This window comes from Megascapheus bottae, chromosome 36 (genome assembly GCF_031878675.1).
Source record: "Megascapheus bottae isolate mThoBot1 chromosome 36, mThoBot2.hap1, whole genome shotgun sequence".
NCBI classification, from domain to species: Eukaryota; Metazoa; Chordata; class Mammalia; order Rodentia; family Geomyidae; genus Megascapheus; species Megascapheus bottae.
Window position 1 is genome coordinate 5903569 of NC_143544.1, and position 16560 is coordinate 5920128.

Sequence of the window (16560 nt, forward strand, 5' to 3'; positions counted from 1 at the left end):
TCCTGCAGCTCACATAGAAGGCAGAACAGACACACACACACACACACACACACACTGTGATGGCCGGCGGAAGCTCCACAAAGTCCCAGGGGGAAACAGCTGGGCAGGGACCCTTCCGTACCCAAGAGCCCGTGAGGGTCAGGCCCAGGCCCAGGCACCGCTGTGATGTTTTGACTGTCTGGGGGCCACCGTCCAGTACTCAGATGCATGGGGACATGGTGGAGGGGAAGGCAAGGGGCAACTCGGGGCCAGCCTGGGAAGCACCGGTGTGCAGAAGGTGCTACGTGGCCCCACACCCACCTGCATGAGGATGCCGAGGGGGGCTTCACTCCTGATGGCACTCACCAAGGCGTGGACCAGGCCACATGGCACCCTGGAAGGCTCCAGCAGGGGGAGCCCAAACCCAGAGCACGCAGCTGGGCCATCCATGAGCTGTAAGGGCTGCATACCCTGACACTGCCCCCAGCGCCATGACCCTGGAACTTCTCCAGAGGCCTGAAACAGGCTGGTGCCTGAGGAAGGGGCCCAGCAGCCCAGCATTCCGGACAGCCCAGACTGGACGGTCCATTCCCCCGCCCCCCCTTGGTGGTTATAGGACTTGAACTCTAGGTCTGGGCGCTGTCCCTGAGCTCTTCAGCTCAAGGCTACCTCCCTATCCCTTGAGCCACAGCACCACTTCAAGTTTTCCAGTGGTTAATTGGAGATAAGAGTCTCACAGACATTAGTGCCTGAACCTTGATCCTCAGATCTCAGCCTCCTGAGTAGCCAGGATGACAGGCGTGGGCCATCCCACCCAGCTGGCCCATCTCCTTTCTAGCCTCTCCCAAAGGTCCCTGGCTGTGGGGCTGTGAGGCTTCGAGGCCTCCAGACACACAGGAGAGTGTGATTGACTCTGTGTTAGTGAAATCGACAGAAACTGTTAAAGGGAAAGAGGAAAGAGGGCTGAGACAGAATAATGCAGACAGGGTAAATTTAATCAAAGGACATAATATACACACATAAGTTGCACAACTACTATATGATAAAAAATGAAAAAAACACTTAACAGTTCCTGGACTCATTCATAAATACACAATTTTATTTTCTATTTTCAGGGGAAACTTAGGCATTGAACAGTAAGCTGATAAAATACGGATACCTAAAAAAGTATAAAAGTATAAATATCCCCTTTGAATAAATTTTAGTGAATTAAGTTTTAATATCTTTAAATTAAAAAAAATCCCACAAATCTACCTATTATATCAAGGTCATAAATCAAACAATGCTAAGCACACAGCAGCCCCCCAAAGAGCCCAGCCCACGGCGGGCTGACGCTGTGGGGCTTCTGCTGGGCGCAGGCCGGCTGGCGGCTGAGTCTGCCCCGTAGAAGGTTTTCATAAACTGAACTGTTTAGGCCAGACGCTGAGGGGCAGGGGAGAGACCTCAGGAAGGGGGGAGGCTAGTGCTAGAGAACGCGGTTAATAGGGTTATGGCAAAGGAGAAGCGGGCCTAGGCAAGAAACTGCTGGAGGCATTGACACGGATGGACGGCGCTGCCCCCCGTGGCCCTGCCACCCATCCGTGCCAGGCCCAAGCCCACGGGGGCGGTCAGTGGAGCCAGCTGCCCCACGTCAGGTCAGGTGGGCAGCCCAGGCCAGCGCCACTGAGTCCCAAACTCCCAGAAACCCGGAGAGGACTGCATAGTTGTAGGAGGAGGTGAGGGCGGCGGAAGAGACGCGATGCACTGTAAACATCCTTGAGTTTCAACGGGACCCAGAGAGCCGGGTGGACAGGCCTTCCCCCCAGCGTCCACCAGGCGCCACAAAGGCACTGGCGGGCACCACCCCCTGCAGGCCCACAGGCAGGACAGACGAGGCGCCACTGCTCCCCCTGGGAAATGACTCCACGGAGCAATCCCCACACACCAACACTGTCAGGCATTTCTAAAGAGGGTACACACAGGGTGGGCGGTCCACACTGAGGGGATACAAAGTTCTCTCGCCTGGAAAACACAACTGAGAAGACTTGACCACACCACCACCACCGAGGCCAGACGCAGAGGCTGGCTCGGAAGGAGGCTGGTGGGGGCAGGCGCCGGGGAGGTCGCATTCACGCCAGCAGACCGGGGAGTCCCGACTCGAGAACAAGGGCCTGGTGCTCAAGGATGGCCGCTGGCACCCAGGCCTGAGCCAGTGAGCCTGCCGGGGGCGCTGCCGCCCTTCCTCCTGCTGAGGCAGGCTGCGTGTCGCAGGCTGTGTGTGTAGCACCAAGAGCCCTGTCCTTCAAACAGTTTCAGGACGGCACCCGCAGGCCGGGGCTTCCTGCCTCGGTCCCACGTGGCACTCAGAAAGAACAGAGTGAGCCCCAAGCCGGCCCATACCAGGCCCTGGCCCCCTCCTGCGGGGAGGCCGGGACTCAGACAGCTGGGCCGTCTCTCACCACCCACCTGCAAGGCAAAAAAGGATCGGCGCCCCGATCTCTAGAGAAATGATCAAAAACAGGTTTCTTCTCCCAGCCACGCCCCCAGACGTGGCGGCTCCCTGTCGGTGGGAAAAGTAAAGCAGCTCTTCGGCCGTCAGAACTGTCTCACATCCTGGAGCCACGTTCTTGCAAGATCTGAAAAATGCCAAACACACAAAGTGAGGACTCAGGGTGGAGCAGGGAAGCGTCCTGTCTGGGGGGGGCCAGGCGACCCCGTGCCCACACTCCTGGTTTCCACTGGAGCTTCTCGCAGCCATAGCAGTCAGCTGTGCAGCCCCACGTCGGGCTGGGAGCTCCTGAGCCCTGAGGAGAAACGGGGGCCCTGGACGTCCTGCTGCTTCAACTGTGAGTGAGCCCAGGGCAGCCGAGGCAGAAGAGGGAGAAGAAGCTGGTGTCGGCTGGAGGTCCAGGCTGGAGGGAGCCCTGGAGGCTCAGGAAGGCCACATGTGCCAGCTACTCCTGCTAGCACCCCAGCCCTCTGCCCACCCCCAGAGCTCCAATGGGGCAAGACAGCCCTCCTCAAATGACTAGCAGTGGAAGTGACCAGCTGCGGACAGGACACCCCGGAGGGGTGAAGGCAGCGCTGTCCACTCTCCTGAAGCTGAGAGCATTTGACGGCCCCTCCACAGGAGGCCCAGGTGAGCACAGCGCCCCTGGGATGAGAGCCAGGGCAGCTCCAGGGTGGCTCCCAGGAGAGCCACACCCTGCAGCGGGGCTGCCGAGGCACCAGGGTGGCTCTGGAAGAAGCTCCCCCGTTCCCCAAGACGCTGGCCCAGCCTCCAGCTGGTCTGGCAGATGGGGCTCCTAGAGGCCCCACAATGTCCAGAGCCCGGCACCCATCACAGCTCACGCCCAAGGCAGAGGAGAGCGCGCCTGCTGCCCAGACCACGAGCCTGCATCGGACTCCAAGTGAAAATGTCTCTCCATCAGGCGAGGAAACGCATGCTTGAGCCCAGGAGCTTGGAGTGAGGTTGGGCTTGATGCTGGCGTTCTTTCTTTTAAAAATGAGTAAGTAGCTAGTCTCACAAGTGATCTTAGCTACTCAGGAGGCTGAGATCTGAGGATCACGGTTCAAAGCCAGCTTGGGCAGGAAAGTCTGTGTGACTTATCTCCAACTAACCACCAGAAAACCAGAAGTAGAGCTGTGGTTTAAAGTGGTAAGAGTGCTAGTCTTGAGTGAAAGAGCTCAGGGATAGTGCTTAAGCCTTGAGAGTTCAAGTCCTACCAGCGATACAGTATTTAGCATGCCACTACTATTTACACTTCCGTTTGTATGTATGGGCGTTGAGACGGGGACTTGTACGTGGCCCAGGCTGGCCCTGAATCTGTGATCCTCCTGCCTCCCCAGTGTGGAGTGACAGGCGAGGGACACCTGGCTGTCCAGCCGGGCCTCATGGGGAATTCTTGTGCAGAGACAATGTTGCCTGGCTGCATAAGGCATGTACGTGATAAAACACTTCAGGTCAAGAGACGAATCTGATTTCACAGTGGCGTCAAAGTACAACTGCTGAATAGAACAAAGCCTCTGAAGCAGAGGGCTAGACAGGCAGGGGACGGGCCCCAGGCTGAGGCCCTCCCCGGGCTGTCTGTGCAGCACCCAGTGGCAGTGGAGAAGTGCTTAGGCTATGTGCCTTGGCTGCAGCTCGGGGACCCTGCTGGGTGGTGCCGTGATCCCCACTGCCTGCCATTCCTCCGGCTCCTCTCCTGACATGCGAATCTGGAGCCCAGGAAGGGCAGGGCAGGCAGGCACCCGAGATAGGGTCAGCGCTCACTGCCGGGCCTGCGGCTACTTTCAGGTCACCCTGAGGCCTTTGGTCTGGTCACCCCAACCCTCCTGCCCACTGCCCAGGAGGCTGGCTCCAGCAGAGCCCGCCCACTCCCCTGCAGGCAGTTCTAGACACAACTAGTTCTGTCAGCTACAGACATGGCAGGCGCACAGGAGGAGCCAGGAGCAGGGGCAGGGGCAGCTGGGCCGCAGGTCAAGGAAACTGAGGCTGTGGGTGGAGCTAATGGGACACAGAGCTCACCATGACACACAACTTAATCTGAGTCACTGCCTTGGCTCCCCGTCTCCTCGTCGTCACTCTGGTGTGGCAGGCAGCGAGCGGAAGGGAGAAGAAGACAGGGCTGTCAGCCAGGCTCCAGCAGTGCCAAGGGCACTGAATGAGCAGGGCACACGTGTGGACAGACTCTGGTGTGAAAAGGAGGCTGTGACCATAGCCCACAGGGCTTGCCACCCTCACAAGGACAGCCCCGGCTGGGGCAGGGCTCAGGCAGTAGCTTGACCCAATGAGTGAATACACCAGCCCTGAAACTCTCCCCTTCTTGGTGTGTAACTGCCAAGAAGCACACCAGTAGCCCTGTCCCTGTCCTGCCTGCTCGGGGCTCCGTCTGCAGCGTCCCCAGCTTCGGCAGCTGTCCTCCTTCAGTCAGGTATTTTTGGAAAGGGAAATGGGGCCGCAGCAAAGGGACCTGGGTCAGGCTGGGCGTCTCCCCAGCACAGAGCGAGCCCCTCGGCAGCTGAGGGCCATGGAGAGACGGGCTCTGTGACTTTCATCAGGAAAATCACGAATTCAGAAATAGAAGGCTTCTAAAAATAAAGCCGTTTGTAAGAGTCCTGCTACTGCTGTCTGCCTCCATGGAGGAGGGGGAAGAAGCTTCTAAACCCACCCGGACATCAGCTCAGGTCTGCCCCTGGAGCTGACCATGCCCATTCGTAGCCCAGCAGTGGACTCGGCTTTTCAGCCCTGAGCCTCTGGCAGCAGTGGCAGAGAGGCCGCACTGGCCGGGGCCCGAGGCTGCAGGACAGCCACCAAGAAGGACACAAGGGGCCGGGAGTTTGGCCTAGTGGCAGAGTGCTTGCCTAGCATGCACAAAGACCTGGGTTCAATTCCTCAGTACCACATACATAGAAAAAAGCTAGAAGTGGTGCTGAGGCTCAAGTGGTACAGCTCTAGCCTTGAGAAAGCCCAAGGACAGTGCTCAGGCCCTGAATTCAAGACCAGGACTGGCAAAAAATAAAAATTTAAAAACAGACACAAGGACACAGTGGTGGGAAGGTGGAATGCTGCCCACCCACCTCTCAGAAGCCCGCTGGTGAGGGCCTCTACGTGCCGAAGACCAGGAAAGGTTCCCAGGGGCAGCCCTGGGCAGGTGGCTACTGGACACTGCCAGGGGTCACTGGTCAAGGGCCAGGCTGCCACAGAGTCCCTGGTTCCGAGTCCTAAGTTAAAACCCCCTGGTCTAGCCTTTTCCTAAACCCACTCAACACCTGGGCCTCACCCCGGTCCCTGAGCGCGGCCTGCTGCCCAGAGTGCACACGGCGCTCACGCAGGTCTGAGGGACGCCCTGGCCAGCCCAGGTGGAGGCCTGTCCCCAGCAGCCAGGCCTAGAATGCATCAGGGAGAAGAGCCAGCAACACCAGCTTCATCTGAAGGCTGAGACAGGCCACCTGTGGCACTCAGCCCAGCCCCCACCACCCTCTGCCAGACACAGGGCAGGGATGCCAACTGAGGCATGTGGCCCAGGTGACTGTCCATACTGACAGACGACCCTAGCTTGGGTCCCTGGGCCCTCAAGAAGATGGCCCACAGTGGCAGCAGTGGAGAGGCCCTCGAGCAGTCCTGGGCTGAGGCACAGGGACCTCTGCTCTGGTGAGAACCTGGAGTCCTGCAGATGCCCAGCTGTCAGGAGCTTAATTCGGCAGCAAGAAACAGAAGGAAAAGGCCTTTCAAGAGCCGGTTGGCGCATCACGTCTAGAGCTGTGGCACAGGCCCCCCCTCCCTCCCCCTCACCTTGGCTTTCTCGCTGGGCTCACTGGTGGTGCCATACGGGGTGTTGTGCAGCTCCTTGGAAACCACACAGAGGAACTCGGCCTGGTCTTCGTTTCCGTAGTTGTAGGAGGAGCCAATGCTGACCAGCTGGAAAGGAGACACAGCCCAAGACATGCGCCAGCGGCCTGAGGCACGAGCGGGCACAGCCCTCGAGGACAAACCCCAGTGCCCTACAGGAGCTCCTGCACCTGCCACCACAAACTTAATTGTGGGACGTGTCAGGACAGGCCCTCCCGGGGGGCTGAATGCCCTGGCTGGGCCCAGGGGACACCGACTGCCCGCCCTGGGTGAGGGGGGAGGTTAGGTTAGGCTTAGGACCCAGCCCTGGTTTTCACACTGCAGTCCCCGTAACCACGCGCTACTGGCCACATCCACCCGGCTTGCCAACTCAGTTTAGTCCTACCCTGGGGAAGCAGAGCCCCGAGACAGGAGCTGGGGTGAGGAGGCGGGGGGAGGGGGGGCACGTGACACGTCCTGGTCATCCACAACAGGATGGGATTTTGGGGGCCAAGTCCCGGAGCTGGTCTCAGGAAGACATGCTTCCCCTTCAGGCCGGAAGTCATGAGACATTAACGTCAAAGAGGATGACCCAGGTCCACGAGCCGGGCTGGTGACCGGGCCCGAGAGCCGCTCCAGGAGGCCAGGAGGTGCGGGCATGGCACCGGGAGGATACCAGGAGGTGGGGGCACGGCGCCGGGTGTGGGCACTACCGAGGGTAAGCAGCCCTGCCAGAGCCCTGGGGGGCAGACAGGAGCTCTCACAGGGACAAATGCTGGCATGCAGCCCCTTCTGAGAAAACCAGACACAAACCCCAAATCCCCGGGCCCGGGGAGGAGGGTGCTCTCTCCCCCGCACCCCTCATACACCAACTCCCTCCCACACCCCTGTGCCGAGGGCCCGGTACCCAGGCCCCCAGGGGCCCCGCTGCCTGCCAGGGCCGAGCTCCTCACCTGCTCGAACTTCCAGCCGTCAGACATGGTGGACACCATCTGCGTGAGCTCCTCCTCCTGGCACTGCAGCACGCGGTACACGTGCTTCGCCGGCACCTGCACGGGCCGCACACGTGAGGGCGGGCCTGCCCGCGCCCAGCCTGAGCCCCCCCGCACACCCCAGCTCGGCGAGCCCGGAGCAGGCAGCTGCTGGGCGCCGCTTCACCCGCCTCCGAGAATTTCTACTCCTAAATCCCAGCCACAGCGGGCCTGGCTCCTGGACCCGTCATCAGCACACAGCACCCACGGATGCGCCAGGCCAGCCGCACCCCTCTCCCACGAGTCTGTGGTGGAGGACCTCACGGGAAAGCCTGGGTGGCAGGGGCCAGACGCTGCCTTCTACACGCGCAGCAGCCCAGACCCCGCCACACAGCCCTCCTGACGCTGCCTGCGCAACGTGAGCGTGGAGCAGGCTACGAGGTGGCCAGAGGGGAAGGAAGAGGAAAACTGCACAAGTGAGGGGACGGGGGCACCCCAGACCCTCAGACCCCACCAGCAAGAGGGCTGGTGCACAACCCAGACAGGCCTGCCCAGGGCTCCCAGCTGCAGGTGCAGAGCGAGGAGGGGCCGAGAGCCTCCAGGGGTCCCTTCCCAGCCTCCTCGTCAGCGGAGCAGGGCTGTGTCAAGAGCAATGCTAAGACCACCAGCGCCTCCCTCCCGGAAGGTGCTGGCCTCTGCAGGCCCCGGCAGCCCTGGGGCCAGGGCAGCAGAGCTGCTGACGGCGGCGGCGTGTACAGCAGTCTGCCCGGGAGCTTCTGAGGCGTGCAGCGCCTTCGAGGAAACCGTGCTCTCCTTCCCAGCTCCGGCACTGAGAACCCCTCTCCCCACCACGCTGCCTACAGGCCGTCTCCATTTGCTGCCTGGATGCCCTCCTGCCTGCACCCTCTCCCTGGGCCTTCCTGTCCCCCACGGCATTCTCCAAACCTCCACACAACCACCACGGGGGCTGGGGGAAGACAGTGGTGGGGGCGTGGCTGGGGGAATGGGAGCGGGAAGGGTGGGAACAGGGGCCGGGAGAGGGGATGGAGGGCGAGCTGCGTTCACGCGAGCACTCGGGAGCTGCCAGGCTGAGCAGCTGACTCACCTGCGCTGTTTTGCTGTCTCGTTCTCTAATTTTGTCCTTTACAAGTTTTATTAGTGAGGTGATATTGTAAAATTCCGCCTCCTCCAACACGCCTGCAACGGAAGAGCAAAAGCGATCTGCACTGGACCAGACAGAGAACACCTGTTTAGCCCGTCCTGTCCCCAGCCTGCAGCTCTTGCCACCCTCGGGGAGGGGCAGGGGGTGGGAGGCAGACACGAGGGGTGGTGGCATCGAGCGGGGGAGGCAGACACGAGGGGTGGTGGTATCGAGCGGGGGAGGCAGACACGAGGGGTGGTGGCATCGAGGGGGGGAGGCAGACACGAGGGGTGGTGGCATCGAGGGGGGGAGGCAGACACGAGGGGTGGTGGCATCGAGGGGGGGAGGCAGACACGAGGGGTGGTGGCATCGAGGGGGGGAGGCAGACACGGGGGGTGGTGGCATCAAGGGAGGGGAGGCAGACACAAGGGGTGGTGGCATCTGGGCACAGCAGCTGCTCTGAGCCGGGGCCTCAGAGGAGTAACGGGGACTGTTCTCCAGCCTGAGGCCACCTGTGGCCCTGTGCCACCAGCTCATCCCAAAGCCCCAGCCTTGCCTTCTTCCGCCAGGTCTCTGTTGATGACCAGCTTCCCGTGCCGCAGGTAGTTCAGCACAGGCCCGAAGTAGGTGGGGTCCCTGTCGATGAGATAGGCGCCTGTTTCGTCCTGCAAAGAGGAAGCTGCGGTCAGAACAGGGGTAGACACGGGACGGTGCCATCTAGCCCATGCCCTGCTCCTTAAGACACCGGGGACAGCCGCGTCAGGACCGCCCTGGGTGGACTCGGGGTGGCTCCCCTGGGGCCTTCAATGGCACTGGCCCTGCAGTGGGAGCGGCCGGCCAGCCAGCCCTCTGTGGGGTGGGTGCCAGAACATCCTGGATGCGGTGGACCCGCCAGCCCTGGAGCCCAGCTGCAAAACAGCATGTCCCACGAGGGACACACTGGAGCTCCCACAAACCTCACAGGAAGCCCCAGGGTGAGGGCACCGGGCCCTGAGCACCTCTGGAAACACTCCCTGGAGCAGAGCCTCAGATCCAGGGCAGATACCCTCCGTGCTCCCTCTCCCACCACGGGTGCTCCATGACCACGAGATCCCCCACACCACCTGTGCTCCATCTCCCACCACGGGTGCTCCATGACCACGAGATCCCCACACCACCCGTGCTCCACCTCACAGCACGGGTGCTCCATGACCACGAGATCCCCACACCACCCGTGCTCCACCTCACAGCACGGGTGCTCCATGACCACGAGATCCCCACACCACCCGTGCTCCACCTCACAGCACGGGTGCTCCATGACCACGAGACCCCCACACCACTGTGCTCCCTCTCAGTACAGGTGTCCGTGTGGCGGGGACACCCTCTGCACAGCGGAGCCTGTGTCCGGGCTGTTTCTGGTTAGAAGGTGGTGGCGGCTGCGTCCTCCACCCGCCGCAGGGCACCCCGATAGAGTGCGTGAAGGAATGCGGGTGCAGATGAACCGGCGGTGAGAGGCGGTGAGCCACAACGCTGCCCACACACGCGCACACCTCAGCGCAGTGGCGGCCCGGGCTTCCGGCATGGATGTGGAGGACCAGTGTAAAACAAATCAGGCCTCCCGGCTGCACCCACCTCCCCATGCCTTCCTCTGAAATCCCCAGTCGGCTCTCAAGTGACTCTTCACGTTCACGCAGGACTCCCACCTCCACCCTTCTGATCTGTTCCACACACACCCACCGAGCCTCAACCCCGGAGCCGCCTCTGACCCCCGAGACCACGAGGAACGGCAGGGGAGCAGCTAGCTCACCGCCTCACCTCCACACCAGCACGCCTTCTAGGGCAGTGCCACCTCACGACAGGCGTGCCCAGAGCTCACCTTGCTTCTGCCACAAGGTGCTGTGCTGCCCCCGTGTGCACTGGGGACGGGCACCCGGGGGGGCTCGGTGGATGGGGCGGGGGCAGCTGCCCTAGGAGGAGCCCCAGACTTCAGGCCTCGAATCCGCGGGTGCCTCCCAGGTCCAGGTGGCAGCCTGGCAGCAGAGTTCTCCACATAGCTGGCATTTCCCAGCGGATCACATGAAGCTCAGAAGCAGCAGACGTGGAACAGCTAGCTCCCAGCTGCCCAGGGTGCCCGAGGGCCGCCTGCTGCTGGCCAGAGGATGGGAGCCTCCCTGGGCAGAGCTGTTCAACAGCACGAGGCCTGCTGCTGCAGGCAAGCAGCGGGAGGTGTGGAGTGCTCGCGGGCAGGGGTTCCCCCCTCGTGGCAGACCCCACCTGACTGCTGGCCTGAGTGTGTGGATCTCACACACCACCCCAGCGTCAGTCAGGAGATAACAATGGGAAATGCAGCTGTGGTGAAAGGAGCTGATGGCACACAGCAAGCCCGGCGGGGCTGGGTGGGGCCACCCCTAGCCTGAGTCGCCTCTGATTCCTGGGCCCTACCCCTCCATGCTGGCCAACCGGCCACCATCCAAGAACACTGTGGCCACGGGCCGGGAGTGTGGCCTAGTGGTAGAGTGCTCACCTAGCACGCATGAAGACCGGGGTTCAATTCCTCAGTACCACATGCACAGAAAAAAGTTGGAAGTGGTGCTGTGGCTCCAATGGTAGCATGCTAGCCCTGAGGAAAAAGCCCAAGGACAGGGCTCAGGCCCTGAGTTCATGCCCCAGAACTGGCAAAACAAACAAACAAAGAACACTGTGGCCAGGACAGCACAGCCAAAATTTCGTCTCTAGAATGGGGGCATGGAGCAGTCCCCTCTGCTGCCCCTATCAGCTCACCCCACACACAGCCACATGGGCGGACCAGGTGCAGAGTTCTTCCTTTCCTGCTATGATCAAAGGGCACCCTGGCTCCTTTTCTTCCTCCTCCTCCTCACTTAGGCCTGCCCAGTAGGCAGTGGCACCCGCCTTTCGTGCTTGGAAACGCCAACCTCAGCCCACAGGGGGCGAGGCCTGGCCATCCAAGACTGACCTGCAAAACCAGGCCAAAGAGTGTGGAGGTGGAAATGCCACCAAGGGGCTGAGAGCCATCTGGACAAGGGGGAGGCCTCGGGAGGCGCTCACACCCCCACAAGTCTACAGAGACCACCAGGGCTGCACGTGGTACTGGAACCCTGGCACTGCACCGTGCTGGCTTCAAGGCATCATGAGAAAACCCAGCTGCTGCCGGGGCAGCCTCGGCAGGGCCCGCACCCCAGTCCTTCCTGGCCATACGAGAGCCTTGGAGGCGCCGGCCTGGCTCAGGAAGAGCTGCCCAGCCTGGGGAGAAGGCACGTGGACACACTCTTTTAAGACGTGAAGAACAAGAACAACGCAATGACCACTAAGTGCATGGATCACGACACCGCCTCAGGCCAGGTGGGCAGCTCGTCCCATGAGCCGGGACAGAGCAGCGCAGTCACCACCGAACATCTCAGAGTCCAAGTCAGGCTCCGTCCCTCCTTCAAAGGGGAGGCCACTGGGGGAGCCCTGCAGAACCTCTCACTGGGCCTCCGCTGGGCCCGGTGGCAGGCTGTCTCAGAAGGGTCCTGCCCCCCCTTTCAGAGATGGAGGGGAGCGGCCACGCCCACTGGGGGCCGAGGAGCACCTCTGGGTTCCCAGAGCACTGTGTGTGGAAAACCTGGCAAGTGGTCAGACACCTGGGCTAGCCTCCGAGGACAAGCTCTGCTGGGCAAGGTCAACCCCCTCCACGCTGCCCCTCGGCCTGCTCAGGACCAGCATTAGGCGGACACAGGTTCAGAGGGGTCAAGCACCCACCATAGAGGAGGTGGGAGACGCAGCCCCTGGACCCACGGCCAGGACCACAAACACCCTCAGCCCACTATCCAAATGAAACCCACCCACGTGCCTCAAAGCCCCCCGCCCCCGCTGTCCAGTGCACAGGACATTTGTAGGGATTCTGCCAGTAAGCTTCTGATTTAGTCTGTCTGCCATTTTCACTCTAAGTAATCCCTACTTCTCTCGCCCCGCCCACACTCCATCCCCTAACCCTGCCTGTAAAATTCCCTTCCTATCTTTCTAACCTAAGACGCACCAGGACCAAGTGCACCCATCAGGGGCACTGAGAAGGACTGGCCACAGAACGCCACGACCATCCCCAAGACCCAGCCAATGTCACCACGTCCGAAACTTCAAGCTAGGGCAGCTGCTCTGTTCCAATGGCAAAAGCTCACGTTCAACTTGCAGTGTCTGGTGGCCTGGCTCAGCTATGGCGAAGGAACCCATTTAAGTCAGGACAGCTTCCAAAGCTCCAGTGTTTCCATTTCCCTTGCCTCCTCAAGTGTCTCCACGCTAAATCAGGGGCCAGCAGAGCTACACACACACACTGCGTTTGCAGCAATGCCTCTGGAATACAATAGCAGGGAATACAGACATAGAAAAAAACGAATCAAACCACTTCCCACAGGCAGCACGGGAAGGAGTACCAACTTGGCCTGCCCCCAGGGACAACACGGGAAAGAAAACTGACAGGACAGCCGATGAGCAGATGGCTAACACAAGCCCAATCCCACTCAGGCTGTCCTACAGAGAAGTGAGGGCAGCAGTGAAGGAGACAAGAGGGCAGGACTCTGGGGACACAGAGCATGGCTCTGACAGCTTGGCGGGGGGGAGATGGGGGCAGAGGAATGGAAGTCTCTGTGCCAGCCCCTGGAGGCCACCCTCCAGTAAAGTGGAAACCCAGAAGGTTTCCAACTGAAGAGTGTCCTCACCCAGTCCCATCCCAACACGGCATCTGGCAAGCCCAGGTGCTGCACCATCAGAACTGTGGGGCCGATGCCAAATGCCCACCACTGGGTCACATGCCAGGTATGGGCTCCTGTACCAGGGCCCTGATCAAGTTCAACTCTCGAAGGCTACCAGGTACTCTTCCCTTAATCTCCTAATGAGGTCAGAGTCTGGAGAGCTTTACAAGTGAATCAACATCCTGTTTGTCTTCAACATGTAATTAATGGCCTCCCACTGCTAAACCCCTAGTCCACCTCACCCTAGGAGCGATCTCCTGAGAAGACCCCGATTTACACGTTTTCTTATTTGAAATAGGAGGTTAGTCACTTAACTGATGAGAATTACTCTTTCTAATAACTTACCTGTGACAAACTAACCCCTAAATATTTGCTATCAACTCTATGAGAGACTATCTGCCACATTACCTTTATGTTCTGAATTTGTTTTACATTTTGGAAACAGGATGTGATTTTTAAAAACCAAATACAATAAAGACACATTCTGATTAAGATCACAACTAAGGATCACAACTGCAGTAAAGGGTAATTCCTAAAAGTAGTTGTGCAAGTAAAGTGAGGGAAGAATCAACTGAACTATGCTAAAGTCAATATGGCTCCGAATCTACTGTTTCAGTGTTGGCTAGGCTGCCACTGCCTCAAAAGAACACAATGGACAAGAACAATTGAAAATCGAGTTTAAGTAATAAGCTGAGATGATGCTTGAGTGGAGAGAGGCAAGTAAAATGGTCACAAAAATTCACTGTTGAAAAAGATAAAAACAACAGTAAAACATACGCCCATGCTGTAAGAGAGCACCACAGCCGACAAAAGCCTATTTCTATCCTGGACACGGCAGTCATTCTCCAGAGGTCAATTCTCTAATCAGAGAAGGGAGCTTGATCAAATGAGAAATGGGAACAGCTGGAGAGAAGGGGGGAGGGAGAGAAAGGAGAAAGGAGGGGGAGAGAGAGAGAGAGGTGGGGGAGAGTGTGTGTTCAGAGCCCCCAGCACCAAGGCATTTCAGACCCTAATGTCTGCGCGCTGTGGGTGTTTCTGTGGTATCTTGAGGTCTCATTCCCCGACACTGAGAGCCGTGTCTGTCAGGTTTTTCTAAGTGAAGAGCGCTCCCCACCTTCCTGGAAAGCCTCCTGTGCCGTAAAACGTTAAGCTGACAAGAAACAATGCCAAGTGCCGTCATATAGGTTCTACTGGACAAAGACAGTCAAGGCTGGTCAGAATATGGTTCATGGATTGCCATATAAGAAAAAAACAACTGTTTGGACACAGGCAGCTTTTCTGAGTTTCCGAGCTCCTCTTCCTGGCCCACAGTCCCACGTCTTCAGCCACGGACTTTCCTTACCGTCCGCACCACAAGGCGCACTTAGGTGCCACAGAAGACAACACCGTGAGCCTGGAAATTCCTAGTCTTTTCCAAGGGCAGGAAACTACGCTTAGAAATCAAGTTTCTCTACCCCTCTCCTCCACCTTTCTTCAGAGGGCAAACGAACACCTCCCCGTGCGCACCTTCTAAGGCGCGGCAGGCCCGCGCGGGCCGCGGACGGAGGGAAGGGAAAGCAGGCCGTCGCGGCAGAGCCCCGGGCCCGTGTTCATTCAAACACCGGGCCCGGGAGACGCCGAGGCGGACGCCAAGCGTCCCCCGCGCACGCGCACACGCCCGGGCCAAAGACTCCGGGGAAGAAAGAAAGTAGGTCCGAAACAAAGTCCAGGGTCCGGGGAGCCGGAGCCGGAGCCGGAGCCGGAGCCGGAGCCTCCTCCGCCCCGAGGGGCGGGCGGGCGGGCCGGGAGGCGCCGCGGCCCAGGGGCCCGAGCCCGACCGCCGCCGCCCCGCTCCGGGCGGGCGCAGCCCCAGCCCCGCCGGCCCGCCGGCCCGCGCGGCCCTCACCTTGTCCGAGTCCAGGTCGGGGTCGGCCTGGCACAGGCGGTACAGGAACGACTTGGGGTCCCGGCACAGCGTCTGCCGGGTGGTGAGGAAGTAGGTGCCGCCGACGTTCAGCCGGACCCACTTGGACACGCCGCCCGGGCGCTGGGCCAGGGCGCCGAGCCCCGCGCTGCAGCGGCGGCACAGGCCGCCCCCCGGCCCCGCCCCGAGGCCGCCGCCGGGGGCCGGCGACAGCAGCTCGCAGTGGTTCTCCGCCATGATCCCAGCAAGCCCTGCCACAGCGCTGCCCGGCCGGAAGCGTCCGGTCCTTAAGAGTGTCCTCCGGAGCCAAGCGCCCGCCCCGGCGTCACGCGGAAGTTCCGGTCCGGAAAGCCAGCCGGCAGCGCCCCCTTCCGGCCAGAGCGGCCCGGCCCCGCCCTCCAGCCCCGGCCCCGCCCCTCCAGCCCCGGCCCCGCCCCTCCGGCCCCGCCCCGCCTCTTCCCGACCAAGGAGGAGCCAGGCCGCCAACCTGTACACACTACATGCTTTTATTACAAGACTACTGAGCATACGAGGGCAATTCATCATTCGGTAACTACATCGAAAGCACAGATATTTGAAAAAAGAAAAGATTCATTAAATTATGATATGATTAAACTATGACCAAATAGAAAATTTATATAATAAAGCCAGAAAAAAAGTTGTAAAATATAGTTTACAATAATTATTCACATTCAAGGCTGTACATCAATACATACAACAATGGTGGCCCCGAACATAAATTCAATCCAAATAATTCATATATTAGAATTTAAATAACACAGACTGAACTAGAGGCCAACATTAGCCAGCAAATAACCTTATATAAGAATAAAAATACAAAAGTGTATATCCTAGTATCATTGCATTATTTGTTTTCATAAGTTTTTTTTTATTTTTGCTTTGCCTGTACATCACAGTTACAGCTACAGACCAGGTAGAAAATATTACACATGTTCTAACTGACTGCCACCAACCTGAACGACGGCGACATACTATTGATTCGTCCTATTTCAGTTATGGAAAAGCTGCAGCAGCTCAAAATACCGTTAAGTTTAATTTGTCCACATCCAATCAAATTATGGTTGTAACAGTTTCTCACTGACACAACAACCTACTTTAGTCATTATGCCAGATAACTAGATTAGGGAAAGTTAAAAAAAAAAAAAGCTTGCCCTTTGTAAAAAGTTTTACTTTTTACAGACATTTGGTTTCTTCATATTGAAGAAACTAATCACAGGGAAATTTCAGGTACACCAGCTAATTCATTTGCCCACCATCATCTCAATGACAGATAAAACTGCTTCTTACTAGAGTCCTGAAGACTAGGGCCAGAAGCTAGGGCCCCTCTCAGGCTCCAGCCCCAACTCAAGGGCACTTGCCACATATTCTGCCTAGAAAGAGCCACAGCCACCTAGGTCACTATCAACAACACACACACACACCCAAGTATATGTCGATGTCTCCAGAACAGGGTGCCTTTGTGCTGCTCTCCTGGCAGCCTGTCATCTCAGCAGGGAGCACCCTAGGTCTGC

At 59.1% G+C, this 16560-nt stretch overlaps 1 protein-coding gene across 1 annotated transcript; it reads right to left on the reverse strand.

Moving 5' to 3' along the window:
• Positions 1-1056: 1056 nt before the first annotated feature.
• On the reverse strand, positions 1057-15309 carry Kctd5 (potassium channel tetramerization domain containing 5). Its single transcript, XM_090324814.1, has 6 exons — positions 15011-15309; positions 8958-9066; positions 8366-8457; positions 7243-7338; positions 6254-6379; positions 1057-2594 (listed from the first exon to the last, which is right to left on the reverse strand). Exons 1-6 carry the CDS (start codon positions 15263-15265, stop codon positions 2565-2567), a joined length of 708 nt encoding a protein of 235 aa, XP_090180940.1. The 5' UTR covers positions 15266-15309; the 3' UTR covers positions 1057-2564.
• Positions 15310-16560: the final 1251 nt, after the last annotated feature.

Bases quoted from the DNA above. Each gene is read 5' to 3' on its own strand.
- Kctd5 (XM_090324814.1), bottom strand. From the start codon at position 15,265: ATGGCGGAGAACCACTGCGAGCTGCTGTCGCCGGCCCCCGGCGGCGGC. The intron at 7,339-8,365 runs GTGAGTCAGCTG...CGGCCCGTGCAG, and splicing joins GAGACAGCAAAACAGCGCAG to GTGCCGGCGAAGCACGTGTA. The intron at 6,380-7,242 runs GTGAGGAGCTCG...TCTCCTTTCCAG, and splicing joins ACGGCTGGAAGTTCGAGCAG to CTGGTCAGCATTGGCTCCTC.